The 14916-nt window shown below is 41.7% G+C and overlaps 1 protein-coding gene across 17 annotated transcripts in view; it reads right to left on the bottom strand.

The window, feature by feature from the left end:
* The window catches only part of LOC123505163 (rap guanine nucleotide exchange factor 1-like), a 163260-nt gene that overhangs the window by 22710 nt on the left and 125634 nt on the right, over positions 1 to 14916 (bottom strand). For 12 of the 17 annotated variants that reach the window (XM_045256318.1, XM_045256322.1, XM_045256319.1 and 9 more), the window contains 5 exons: positions 9159 to 9360; positions 3358 to 3396; positions 2728 to 2878; positions 2061 to 2173; positions 1344 to 1538 (listed from right to left, as the gene is read on the bottom strand). In XM_045256318.1, the coding sequence (XP_045112253.1) occupies positions 1344 to 1538; positions 2061 to 2173; positions 2728 to 2878; positions 3358 to 3396; positions 9159 to 9360 (700 nt within the window). The remainder of the gene's footprint in view (positions 1 to 1343; positions 1539 to 2060; positions 2174 to 2727; positions 2879 to 3357; positions 3397 to 9158; positions 9361 to 14916) is intronic. The other 5 variants (XM_045256323.1, XM_045256320.1, XM_045256310.1 and 2 more) reach the window with 1 other exon arrangement.

Raw genomic sequence — 14916 nt, 5'->3', positions numbered from 1 at the left:
ACATCTATGAATTTTTTTTTTTTTCACACTCAGCTATTACTGTTAGGTTAGTTTTAGTGTTTGGTTTGGTTAACTTAGATTAAGTCTGCTTAGGCTTACTTGGTAAGAGAGACCAAAATTGATGAAATTTTGCATTCATTAAAAGTCTAAGGAGATAAACAACAATATTTGGCAAACTAAGGACCCACTAGTGTTATCCAGACTTTTTCATTATCCTAACCAGTGCCTGCACCATTTAGTCGGCAAAAACAAGGGTTGAACATATGTGTGTGTGTATTTACCTAATTGGTAAATACACACACGTGTGTGTGTGTGTGTGTATATATATATATATATATATATATATATATATATATATATATATATATATATATATATATATATATATATATATATATATATATATAGTGGATAAGGTGGTGAGTGTGGGATCGGGCAGATGTCCACGCGTAGGTTCGAATCCCACCACGAACAGCCTTAAAACACTTTGCCATTTGTCGAGTGGTTTAAAGTTACCTACATATCACCATGATACCCAGGTTCTAGGTGGTTACACTCAAGATGAGCTTGGGCGGTGATATGGGCCCTAATATGGGTACCACTATAAATAAAATTGCCTGCGCCACTAATGGGCGGAAGCTGAACAGCGCTTCCCATACACTCTTCAAGTGTGCCTACAGGCGCTATAGGCCTTACCGCAAAAAAAAAAAAAAAAAAAATAATAATAATAATAATAATAATAAAAAAAAAAAAAAAAAAATATATATATATATATATATATATATATATATATATATATATATATATATATATATATATACACAGACACACACACACACACAACGACCACACCACGTTGAACACACCGCTTCTTGTTAAGTAACGTTGGGTCTGGTTAGTACTTGGATGGGTGACCGCCTGGGAACACCAGATGTTGTTGGCATTCCATTATTTTACACGGCCCGGTAGTTCAGTGGTTAAAGCGCTGGCTTCACAAGCCAGAGGACTGGGGTTCAATTCCCCGGCCGGGTGGAGATATTTGGGTGTGTCTCCTTTCACGTGTAGCCCCTGTTCAGCTAGCAGTGAGTAGGTACGGGATGTAAATCGAGGAGTTGTGACCTTGTTGTCCCGGTGTGTGGTGTGTGCCTGGTCTCAGGCCTATCCGAAGATCGGAAATAATGAGCTCTGAGCTCGTTCCGTAGGGTAACGTCTGGCTGTCTCGTCAGAGACTGCAGCAGATCAAGCAGTGAATTACACACACACACACACACACACACACACACACACACACACACACACACACACACACAGTGATCCATGGCACCGGGGCAACAGCCACTCACCCGATGGGCAGCGGAGGCTTAGGGGGCGGTGCCTCCACCTCCACCCCAGTCAGTATGGAGTCTGAGCTTCGGGAGTGACTCAGCTTGCCCGAGGTGTCACCAGGGAGCAGGTACCTTCCATTGTGCTCGATGGGGGAGTCCTGCTTGATCTCGGGAAGGGAGTTTCTGTGGTTTGATATTTCTGAATTCCTATTGCTGAAAGATAATAAAAACATGAACAAATAGGGAAAGCTACAAGAAGCCATCAGGCCAACACATGACACTCCCAATAACAAATACACAGACCTGCTTCCACCTGTCTTCCCCATCCATACAATCTCCAGTTTTTTCTTTAATATTTTTATTTATTTATCTATTTTTTTTAAGCTTTAATGACTCAGCACAAAAAATCTGATTACTGAGTTCATTTCATTTGAAATCCAATTTCTTCTTATCTTTTAGAAATTTTACTTTTTTAAGCCTGAACCCTTTACTTCTTGTTTCTTGATTACTGATCCTGAGACTTTTGCTTATGTCACCTTTATAATATCTACTACAGGACCTATACCAATGAAAAAAAAAAAAGTGCATTTTATAAGAAAAAATCAAGAACTAGAAAGGGAAAAATATTGTTACAGTGCCCACAAAAAAGAGTTTACTGAGAGTTAATAGCCCGATGAAAGAAGGTAATCAGCAATATGAAACAGGCAATACATGGGGGAAGGTCAGAATGCACACCTGTAGCAGGCTGGAGACTTGTCTATTGAGTTGTTGTTGTCGAGGGTGGACGGAGACATGGTGGAGTCTGATATGTACCGATTTTCCTTATCAGCTGCAAGGTCAATCAAGGCCTGAAATGGGACAAATATCAAAACCTCGGATTAACTTATATAGGTTTGTGCAATAGTTCATCACCACCACAAGTATTACACTGATATGATGTCACTGAACAGCTTCACTATTCTGGCAAGCTTCTGAGCATGGTGAGGGTTGTGAGACATTCCCTTCTTTGTACTATACAGCTGTCCACCACTAACCAACCATGCTACCATGGTACAAGACTTCAATTGTATCATGTCTACATCATCCCAGCATTTGACAAAATAAAAAAGAGACTAAAGATTTAAAAAATGCTTCTTGTGCAAAGACAATGGCAGATGATGAAAAATCCTCTTGGAAGTCAGGCGCTGTGTACACTATCAGCTCCTTCACCATTCATATGCAACTGTTCATTAGCACCAAGATCTGCCTTCCTGAACTACAAACACTAACAATATGGAGCAGAGCACACCTACTAGGAAATGCAAACCAAAATAGAACAATAGTAAATAAACTGCAGGGTTCATGTCAGGTGAACTAATTCTTGAGTGTTCCTGAACCACACTGACAACCAGGGCTCACTGACCTGGACGGCATCCCTGACCACCTGGACCACTTCCTGGACTGTCTGGGTGCTGGTGTGGGTGTCGTCCTCATACAGCAGGCGCTGGTCGCTCCACCGCACCAGCTCTGCCAAGCTGTGGTGCACACCAGCAATCACCGATGACACAGCCGAGCTGAGGTGAGGAGAAGGTCTTTCAGTCTTGTCCAAACACTTAACTTTATGTAGAGCCAAATCAAATGGGTGGCAAAGTATTCAACTGGGCAAATGTTGTAGTCAAAAGCTTCAGTATACGACCAGTGAAGCCACAAGCGATGATCAACGGCCAAGCTATCTTTGTTCTTGCTGAATATTCAAAGTTCAGAAGCAGGAAAGCATAGGCAGCACACAAATTACAGTCAACAGTGAAGTGAAAATAGTAGATAATCAGTATCTCTCATCTGCCTGCTTGGAAGAATGACCAAATCAAATTCAGTTCAGATAATATTTATAACACACCAAGACAGATTCTAATCATTACCATCCTCCTCCTCCTCCTCCTTCTTTTCCTTCTCCTCTGACACATAATCAAAAGAAGGGAATCATTAATATACACAAAAGCAACACATCACACAAGCTTCTTTCCTTCAAAGCCTTCAAGGTCAAGTCATCTACCTTGAGTCGGTGGAGGACAAGGAAGACGAGGCATCATCCCTAAAATTGAAACACGAGAGGGAAAACCAATCACTCATGCATAATAAGATGTGACCTTCCTGTTTAGAGTCATGAGGAGATGCTAATAGCTAAGAAAACAGTAGTCATAATAATCAACTTAACTTATCATTCTCTCCTTCACTGTGCTTATGTTTTGTATTTCAGTCTCCTATGATCTGTTTATGAGATGCTAGCAGGTGTGTGTGTGTGTGTGTGTGTGTGTGTGTGTGTGTGTGTGTGTGTGTGTGTGTGTGTGTGTGTGTGTGTGTGTGCGTGTGTGTGTGCGTGTGTGTTTCACCTTGGTCATCTGCTGATCACCCAGCCAGTCTTCCCCATTACGGAGCGAGCTCAAAGCTCATAGACCGATCTTCAGGTAGGACTGAGACCACAACACACTCCACACACCAGGAAAGCAAGGCCACAACCCCTCGAGTTACTCCCGTACCTATTTACTGCTAGGTGAACAGGGGCCACACATTAAGAGGCTTGCCCATTAGCCTCACCGCTCCGGGATTCGAACCTGGCCCTCTCAATTGCGAGTCGAGCCTGCTAACCCCTACACTACGCGGTGTGTGTGTGTGTGTGTGTGTGTGTGTGTGTGTGTGTGTGTGTGTGTGTGTGTGTGTGTGTGTGTGTGTGTGTGTGTTTTTACCTAGTTGTAGTTTTACAGGGCCTGGGCTTTATGCTCGTGCGGTCCCGTCTCCATGTCTACACTTATCCAATCTTACTTTAAAAGTATGCACACTCGTTGCAGACACTACTTCTTCATTCAAACTGTTCCACGTCTCAATACATCTTTGCGGGAAACTATATTTTTTAACATCTCTCAGACATCTTCCCTTTCTCAGCTTTTTACTATGCGATCTTGTGCTTCGAATGTCATATTCTTCTCTCAGGATCAGTTTCTCATTATCCACTTGGTCCATTCCGTTGATCAATTTATAAACTTGTATAAGATCCCGTCTCTCCCTTCTTTGTTCCAGGGTTGGTAGATCCATAGCCTTTAGTCTCTCCTCATATGTCATGCCTTTAAATTCTGGAACCATTCTTATAGCCATTTTTTGTAGTCTCTCCAACTTCCTTCTGTGTTTCTTTTTATGAGTGGTCCACACTACTCTTGCATATTCCAATCTGGGTCTTATTATAGTACAGTCAACCCTCGGCTTTCGCGACTTCGGCTATCGCGCACCCATGAAAAGCTGCTAAAATTTCATTATCGCGACCTCAGATGCCTGCTATCGCACGCCCCGCCATGACGTCATGGAATATCTGAGCGCTCATTGGCCAAAACTGCCTTCCCGCCAAGATCAATTCGCTATCGCTGTTATGGCTATTTCGGCCCCAATTGGGCGCGATAGCCGAGGGTTAAGTGTACTTATCAATTTCTTCAAAATTTCTTTATCCATGTAGTGAAATGCTACTCCATTATTCCTTAACAAATTATATGTCTCTCTAAAAATTCTATCAATATGGCTTACAGGTTGATTTTCTTCTTCCATCGTCACTCCTAAGTCCTTTTCCTCTTTTGCTTTCTCCAGTTCTACTCCATCTCCCATCTTATAGATTCCCACGGGTCGTCTTTCACTCTTTCCCATTTCCATGACATGGCTTTTGTCCACATTGAATTCCATGTCCCACTTTTTACTCCATTCCCAGATCATATTTAGGTCTTCTTGCAGTATTTCACAATCCTCTTTTTGCTTTATAACTCTGCACAGTTTTGTATCATCTGCAAACAGATCTATGTAGCTCTTCACTCCTTCTGGCATGTCGTTAATATAAATGAGGAAAAGTATTGGTGCTAATACTGACCCCTGCGGCACTCTGTTTTCTACTGCTCTCCACTTGGACTTCATATCTTTAACTACTATCCTTATTTCTCTCCCCCTCAAATAATTTTCTATCCATCTCAATGTGCTTCCTTTTAAGCCACCCCCTTCTCCTCTAACTTCCATAGTAATCTTGCATGTGGCACTTTGTCAAACACCTTTTTAAGTCCAAATAAATACAGTCAACCCATCCCTCTTTCTCTTGTACTCTATCAACTATTCTAGAATAGAAACTCAATAAATTAGTTACACACGACCGTCTTTTTCTAAAACCAAATTGGCTATTTGATATTAATTTGTTGTCTTCAAGGAACTCGATCCATTGTTTCTTTATTATTCTTTCACACATCTTGCATATTACACTAGTTAGTGATACCAGTCTGTAATTCAAAGGTTCTTCCTTCCTTCCGCTCTTATATATGGGAACCACCTCAGCTCTTTTCCATTCTACTGGTACTGTTCCATTTTCTATTGAGCATTTTATGATGTTGTATATAGGACTTGCTAGTTCTTCCCTACATTCTTTCAGTATTCTGCCTGAGACTTCATCTAGTCCCATTGCCTTCTCTTCATCCAGTTCCTTCATTAACTCTTTTATTTCAAGCTTGGTTACTTTAATCTCTCTCATATAGACTGTCTCTCTATTACCCTGTGCCCTTTCAAATTTGGATTCCTTAGTAAAAACTTCCTGGAATTTATTATTTAATAGTTCCACCATCCTGTTCTCTCCTTTTAACCTTTCCATTGTTTCTTTTTGCCAAATTTTTCCATTTATGAATCTGTAGAACAATTTTGGTTGCTCCTTACATTTTTTGACAATGTCCTTTTCAAAGTTCTTTACTTCTTCCTTCCTCACCTTAACATATTCATTTCTCGCTGCCTTGAAGTTTTCCTTATTTACTGGATTTCTATTTCTCCACCTTTTCCATGCTCACATCTCTTTTCTCCTTTGCCTTGGCACACCTTGCATTAAATCAATCTTTCTTTCCTTCTTCTTTAGGTCTATATTTCGGGACATATTCCTGACTCCTGTTTTGTATATTTCCAAAAATAAGTTATATTTCTCTTGCCGTCTCTGAGTTTTCCATCTCCTCCCAGTTTACGTTTTTAAAATAGTTCTTGAGATTCTCAATATTAGCCTTTCTGTAATTTAATTGATCTCCTTTGTATTAATCATCTCTATCTTCCTTTCACTCCTCTATATATATTTCTAATATTACATGGTCACTCTTTCCCAATGGGCACTTATATCTTATATCATCATTCATTTATATACCCATTGTAAAAACTAGGTCCAATCTCGCCAGCTCATCGTTTCCTCTGAATCTTGTGCATTCCTTTACTCTCTGGTCCATCATATTGTCTATCATTAGGTTCAAGAATCTTTCTCCCCAGGCTTCTTCCCCCAAACCACTTTCATAATTTTCCCAGTTCACTTCTTTACAGTTGAAATCTCCTACTAATATCACTTTTCTCCTTTCTTTAACGATTCTCATTAGACTCCTTATTGTGTCATCTATCATGTCTTTATATTCTTGATTGGTCCATGAATTTGTTTTGGTGGCACATATGTTACAATGATTGTTAACTCTTTTTATTAATATGCATCTTAACATACAATACTTCTGCTTTTCCTTCCCACATTCCACTTGGTTTATCACTATCTCCTTCCTTAACATTATCATGACTCCTCCTCCTCCTTTACCCCCTCTGTCTCTTCTCCATACATTATACCTATTATCCAAGTCTATTTTGATTGCCTCATTTAGTTTTGTTTCAGCCAGGCATACAATATCTGGATTTTCTTTCTTTATGTAATCTCTTAATTCTAATTTACTTGATAAAACCCTGTCTATGTTCGTATACATCATTTTTAGTCTCTTGCCTTTATCATTTTTAGTTAAACTTGTTCCACTTTTTTCTCTTCCTTCTTTGTATACCATTTCCTTATCCTGTCTCCTAGAATTCTCCAAAAATGCCTTTTTTTCGTTGTCTGACCTTTCATTATTTTTTTCCCCTTACTGCTGCCACCAGTTCGTTGTATCTCTTCCTTTCTTCCTCATTTCTATTTTTCTTTATATAGATATCCTTACAGCCTTCTGTTTCTCCAAGTTTTGTTGTTCTATATAATATTTCTTCTGTTGCTGCTTGTGATTTTAGTAGTATTTTAATTGGTCTCGTTTTTCCTTCTTGATATGGTCCCATTCTGTTTATTTCTTCTACTTCCTCTTCTAAGCTCTGCCTATCTTAGTCGTTTAGATTTTTTAGTAGGTCTTTGACTGATTTCATTTCTTCTTTTTCTCTTCTTGGTCTATATTTTATTATTTTTTTCTTTTATTCCTGTGTGTGTGTGTGTGTGTGTGTGTGTGTGTGTGTGTGTGTGTGTGTGTGTGTGTGTGTGTGTGTGTGTGTGTGTGTGTGTGTATTTACCTATTTACCTATTTGTGTATTACAGGGCCCGAGCTAAGCTCTCTGTGACCTGTCTCCTTGTCCATTCCTGTCATATCTCTCTTTCATCTGATTGACACACACCGCGTCAACGACATCACTGCTCAGTTTATTCCACTTATCAATGCTACGATGCGGGAAACTGTATTTTCTCACGTCATTTAGACAGATGTCCTTTATTAGCTTTTTTCCATGTCCTCGGAGATGATTACTTGTGGTCACCTTTATCAACTCTGTCCAGTATGTCAATCTTGTTCACCAATTTATACATAGTTATCATGTCTCCTCTTGTTCTTCTCTCTTCTAATGTGGTCAGCCCCAGCTTCCTCAGTCTTTCCTCATAGTCTAACTCCCTGAGTCCTGGTACCATCCTTGTTGCCAGCCTCTGTACCCTTTCCACCTTCTTCACATTTTTCTTCATATGCAGTGACCAGACACATGCAGCATATTCTAACTGGGGTCTTATTAAGGTACATAATATCTTCATCATTCCTTCATCTAAGTAGTGGAATGCAAGGCCAATATTTTGAAGCATGTTGTATGTTATCCAAAAAATCTTGTTAATGTGTTTCTCCGGTGACAAGGTGTTTTGCACGGTTACTCCTAAATCTTTCTCCTCATTGGTCTCTTTAATTTTCTCATCACCCAGCCTGTAATCCCTGTTTGGTCTGTATCTACTTCTTCCCATTTTCATAACATGGGTCTTGTCTATATTAAATTCCAACTGCCACTCCTTACTTCACTCATATATTTTATCAAGATCTTCCTGTAACTTGTTACAATCTTCCACATTCTTTACTCTCCTCATAATTTTAGTATCGTCTGCAAACATGTTCATGTAACTGTCAATTCCTACTGGCATATCATTAACATAAATCAAAAACGTGTGTGTGTGTGTGTGTGTGTGTGTGTGTGTGTGTGTTTGTGTGTGTCCAGTTGGTAAAATAATTTTCTGGTCAATATTTTGCCTTAACTTGAAGTAGAAAAATTACTCGTCTCATTTTCTGCCATGGACATCCCATCTCAAAGTATACAAACATGATCCGATCCTCAACAGAGAGTAAATTGTTATAAAGGAAATTCCCAAAACATTTTCATTTGTTTCCAGTGTCTCTTATGTGAATCTTAATATGAGTGCAAGAGAGAAGATAAACTGTCATAACAGTCAGGTCATATATTTATGCAGTACTCTACAACAAGAAAAAAAATAAAATAGTAAAAGGACAACCTGTAAATTTCTACTTTAATATTTGTGATTCTTCTACTTGTTAGATGCAAAAGAACATAAAACTGGACTTAAAAAAAAAACATTTTGATAGTTCTTGAAGAGTTCAAATAAAGATAATAATAATAATAATAATAATAATAATAATAATAATAATAATAATAATAAAAATAATAACAATAATAGAAATAAGAAAAAAAAATTATAAGAATTGAGAAAGGCACATCAAACTGACACAAATGGCAAGGTGAATCACGTACCTGTTTTGGTTTGTGAATTTAGGTTTGAGGGCGAGGATGAGAGCCAGCACCACCTCCAGCACCTCCGTGGCCGAGCCCGGCAACATGTACATTGTGTTCTTCTCCACCACATCCTTATAGAACCTGAGTGACCGCCACACATTCTCCACCTTGCGGTCCACACTCTCGCTTTTCGCTGATGGCTCGGCCTTCTCCAGCTCGCCTGTTGAAAGATGCGTGTCAGTCAGTGTGGCTCAGTGTGTGGGGTAGTGTGTGGCTCAGTGTGTGTGGGGGTGGTGTGTGGCTCAGTGTGTGGGGTGGTGTGTGGCTCAGTGTGTGGGGTAGTGTGTGGCTCAGTGTGTGGGGTGGTGTGTGGCTCAGTGTGTGGGGTGGTGTGTGCCTCAGTGTGTTGGGTGGTGTGTGGCTCAGTGTGTGGAGTAATGTGTGGCTCAGTGTGTGGGTGGTGTGTGGCTCAGTGTGTGTGGGGTGGTGTGGCTCAGTGTGTGGGTGTGTGTGGCTCAGTGTGTGGGGTGGTGTGTGGCTCAGTGTGTGTGGATGGTGTGTGGCTCAGTGTGTTGGGTGGTGTGTGGGGTGGTGTGTGGCTCAGTGTGTTGGGTGGTGTGGCTCAGTGTGTGGGTGGTGTGTGGCTCAGTGTGTGGGGTGTGTGTGGCTCAGTTTGTGGGGTGGTGTGTGGCTCAGTGTGTGTAGGGTGGTGTGTGGCTCAGTGTGTGGGGTGGTGTGTGGCTCAGTGTGTGTGGGGTGGTGTGTGGCTCAGTGTGTGGGGTGGTGTGTGGCTCAGTGTGTGGCTCAGTGTGTGTGGCTCAGTGTGTGGGGTGGTGTGTGGCTCAGTGTGTGTGGGGTGGTGTGTGGCTCAGTGTGTTGGGTGGTGTGTGGCTCAGTGTGTTGGGTGGTGTGTGGCTCAGTGTGTGGGGTGGTGTGTGGCTCAGTGTGTGGGGTGGTGTGTGGCTCAGTGTGTGGGGTGGTGTGTGGCTCAGTGTGTGGGGTGTGTGGTGTGGCCCAGTGTGTGGGTGGTGTGTGGCTCAGTGTGTGGGTGTGTGGCTGTGTGTGGGGTGGTGTGTGGCTCAGTGTGTGGGGTGGTGTGTGGCTCAGTGTGTGGGGTGGTGTGTGGCTCAGTGTGTGGGGGGTGGTGTGGGCTCAGTGTGTGGGGTGGTGTGGCTCAGTGTGTGGGGTGGTGTGGCTCAGTGTGTGGGGTGGTGTGTGGCTCAGTGTGTGGGGTGGTGTGTGGGGTGGTGTATGGCTCAGTGTGTGGAGTGGTGTGTGGCTCAGTGTGTCGGGTGGTGTGTGGCTCAGTGTGTGTGGGGTGGTGTGTGGCTCAGTGTGTAGGGTGGTGTGTGGCTCAGTGTGGAGTGGTGTGTGGCTCAGTGTGTATGTGTGTGTGTGTGTGTGTGTGTTGTGGGAGGAAGGGGGGTTGCTTCTACAAATAACTTTAGCATCTGTCATTTGGTTCATCACACTGGGAGTTCCCTATTTATACATATGCATGGGCAATCACACACACACACACACACACATCAATACAACCTCATGCCTCCATGCTCATGTCATGGAATAAAAACTAAGGAAAGAATTGTGTGGAGCTTGGAAAGAAACTAGTGGGTATCTTCTAATTTAAGCTCGGATTCACATTCAATGTAAACCTTTTTATATCTGTGAGGTTATAGGGATTTGCAATGGAAATGTATTGATTGATCTAATGGCAAATATTTACAAGAAGTCCTTCCTGCCTATCATCACCAATCCTCTTTCCAAGAATGACAAGCTTGGGAACCTTGAGGGAAAACAGGGTTTCATGTATGGAAAGCTAAACTGGACCATTTTTGGCAATTTTTTAAAAAAGTCTATAGGGGAAAGTCCCATTTTAAGCAAAAAAGAATTGCCAACAATTAACTACATTTGTGGCTGTATCCACTAGCTAAACAGTTTTATTGGCCAAAATATAAATACTGTCACCTAAGTATTCTTTAAGTGTAGGTGATGGAGAAAAAAAGAGCTAAATAATTACTAGCATTACTACTATAACTAATGTAAATAACATAACGCCCAACACAATGTGACCAGTATAAACACACTATTTAGTATGTATATCATTCTAATTAAGTATTGTTTTCTTTTTGGGTCTTATAAATATTGAAAACTTCCCACATGTACCTTCTGTTTCATTAAATAACTCACTAAATTTTGTTTGCTTGTATCATATTTTTATCAGGTCTATCTTATCAGTACGCACTCGAGCAGCACATGTTGCCCAGTCTGTATGGCCTGCCCGCTACACAGACACAATCGCTAATCTCACCCACAAAGGTTACCAACTAAACCCTAATCTAATCTATACACAAAATGTAGCTAAGCAATGGCAATGCTTCTCACCAATAACACAGCAATGCTCACCACAGCTGCCCCCTCCCAACAAGATGCTGCCACGCTGTGCCCCTTGAAGGAATAGGAAATCACAAAATTGTCTGGCATCTGGTATTACTTATAGCTAATTTTGGAAACCAAAATTAACTTGTGATACACATAAGTCGAACAAGTGTTTTGCGTTTCCGGAGTAGTGTGACAGAACTCAAAAAGCCTGAAATCAGTCACAGCAGCTTCATCCTCTTTCAAAAGAAACAAGTGCACTACTATAATTAATTCCCATCATAGCGGACTCTCAGTGGACGTCCTATAGACGAAAATCAGTGATTGGTTTTGCCGTGATACGCCATTTCAGTAACTACCAGAATGGCGGGCTCTCATTGGTCGTCCGTGACACGTGATTTATAGACACCACAACTCCCACAGGACACGACCCACAATGCCCTACTAAAATAAACACAAACAGCCAAAGGAATGGGAAAAAGACTGAGGAAAACTGCTCGCAGTACAGTTTTCTGATTTTTTCTAAAGCATCACTGCAACCCAATAAAAACATTCTGCCTAAAAAAAAAAAAAAAAAAAAAATGAAGAAAATAAGTATATTATATGCAGTGCTGTCATGTGCTACTGACAAGGACTAAAAGTAAACATTAACCACAAACCAATAATTTTTTTTCTCAAGTTCCTAGAAACTTTTTCTCTTTGGAAATACAGCGTTAGGAATTCACATTACTCCCTCACACGCTCGTCTAACACTATACACGTCATTACAATAAAAACATCAACAGACCACCAAAATTTGCAATTGAGGGAGAAGAGGCGAAGACAATATCATCGAGAAACAATATGTAGGAGAGATGGGGGCGGTAGGGAAGGACCAACATCACCACAACTTAACCCTCACATTCACCACTACATGAAATCACTCCACCTGACTTGACGGGGCCCCATCCACACACTACGTAGGCAGGCTTGGACTAACGTTAATTGTCCTGCGTTCATAATAAAAATCTCTGAGACTTGTTAACCTACCCACCTCAAACCTTACCTCGTCATGGATTTTAATATAACCTCACATTTTCCGTCTATCATTGAGGCAAGCCGTCAACAAAAGGGGAGCCAAGGTTTACATCTCGTGACCATCAAGTCTAATCTATACGACTCAATTCTCCGTAGTTATGAATCAAGGCGCCAGCAGGAAGGGGCGGCTCGGACGGAACTCACTTAATCATACTTAACAATAAGCTTTGGTGTTGCTGCTTCGCTTCACATACCACGAGTCTCGCATTCCCAGTACGTGCACGGAAGAGAAAGCACGATCACACTTTCACGAGATGGTAAGTACGTCCGTCAATACAGAGGAGCTGAGGGATGACGCGCCACGCACACCCACCACCACCACCCAAGCCGCCAGAGTGGGTGGGTGGATGGGTAGGTGAATGAGGTGCTGGCCGCGGCGTGTTTGAAGTTTGAACAGCTGACTGATGTGGTTTTGCTCGACGAGAGACATTAACAACAACAAAAGAGAGAGAGAGAGAGAGAGAGAGAGAGAGAGAGAGAGAGAGAGAGAGAGAGAGAGAGAGAGACTGTTCTGCGTCGTTTCAGACAAATAAACACATACTCTCAGGTAATTATAAAATATGTGAACGTTACGCCTCAACTACACTTGCGGGCCTACACCACCACCACCAGTACCCTCGCCGCCGCCAATCAAGGCTCACCGCACCACCACGCCTTAATGACACGTGATAAATACAACCGTTCTGCTTCCCCGGTTGGCCAATGGTGCGGCAGAGTGACGGGGAAGTCTGTCATCTGAGTAACAGCACGCCGGCAGCAGCAGGACACACCCGCTGAGTCAGGCTGTAACTATACTGTACCTTCACCCACCAGTGCCACCACACGCACCCTACACCGGCTCTATCTCACTCGCCATCATCACTAGTTCCTATGATACCAGTGAACAACAAAGCTTCCTCCACCCGTTCCTGCCAGCTGTCTATCTTTAACGCATTTCCATATTCATTCTGCTTACTATTTGATTTGCTACAGTTTCAGAAAACTTATGTGGGGATTGCTCACCTGGTTAGCCACCCTTAGCTCCCAAACCAGAAAAAATACAACGAAGAGTAGGAAAAAGGTAGCTAGGAAAATGGGTACGCCAGTCAACTTTAGATGTAGATTACTGGATGATTGTAACAAACTGTGAGTGGACTGGAATGTGTACCCATTGAAACTGTTCAGAAATGCAGGGTATATTATTGTGCAGCAAACAGCAGCACATGTGTGTATGCATATTACTCCACAAAGTCGTACAGAATGTCGCCTAAATGATTGTGAAGGGCTGATTTGAAGGATGGCAACGAGTTCAGAGCAAGAACATGGTCAGGCAAAGAATTCCATAAACGGACACACCGGAATGAGAAAAATCGAGATCTAAGATCCACTGAACTGTACTGGTGAGCTAATTTAAAACGGTGTCCACGAGTATGTGCATGTGGTGTGGTGATGAATAAATCCTCGGGAGAGACAGAACACTCAGAGTGGAAGATCTTCCAGTACTTTATTATGTCAGCACGAGTAAGGCGTCCACGTACAGAGTAGAGGTCAAGATTAAAATAGTAAAGACTGTCTATTAATCTTTTGATCTCTATGGACTCTTCTTAATGTCAATAAAATGGTCTGATCATTAACAAATATAAGGGTAAAAATGTGTCCCAGTATTGAAGGGGTTAACCATCCCAGTAACAAGTAACAACAACCTTTAGAACATTAGGAAACTTCTGCGCCGCACTTCCACTACATTCAAAAGGTGCTGTTCAGAATTGCACAGGATTTTAAGGGTGTTTCTATGATTACCGTGATATACTAATAGGTTTCTACATTATTACCAAGAAATACTTTTGGGAACGTAGTTTATCATCTCAGTCGCCTTTGAAAATAATCGTGGTGAGTGAGCGAAGGGTTTCAGAATAGTTGGTGGTGTTTTATGTACATCTCTGCTTTCTTTTCCCATCAAGATTATCATTTTGTTACTTTCATCGATACATAACCTGTCCTCTCCTGTCTGTGTTCGCTTATACTTTCTTTTTCAAGTGCAACCGAGATATCTTCAAGCTTTATCAGTTTCTTCACCAATAACGTTCCCTTCCTTACTTCTCCACACCATGCCAAGTTCTATCTTCTCTTTCGAGCACATAGCTTTTCGCTTCAGACGTGTGTGAATGTTAAGAGTGATGGAATGCACTGGTGACGAGCCTTTCTCTTTCGTGATGGTGTATTGCTTTGCACAACGCCTTCATTCACCACCATTATTCTTTTTTTTCTTTCTCTCCATGGTATGCACTTGTACCAAGCATTGGTTTGTTGTGCGGAACGATGCGGAAGACTTCACCAGAGC

The sequence above is a fragment of the Portunus trituberculatus genome, chromosome 17 (genome assembly GCF_017591435.1).
Source record: "Portunus trituberculatus isolate SZX2019 chromosome 17, ASM1759143v1, whole genome shotgun sequence".
In the NCBI taxonomy this organism is placed as follows: Eukaryota; Metazoa; Arthropoda; class Malacostraca; order Decapoda; family Portunidae; genus Portunus; species Portunus trituberculatus.
This window is presented reverse-complemented; position numbering and strand designations above follow the sequence as displayed.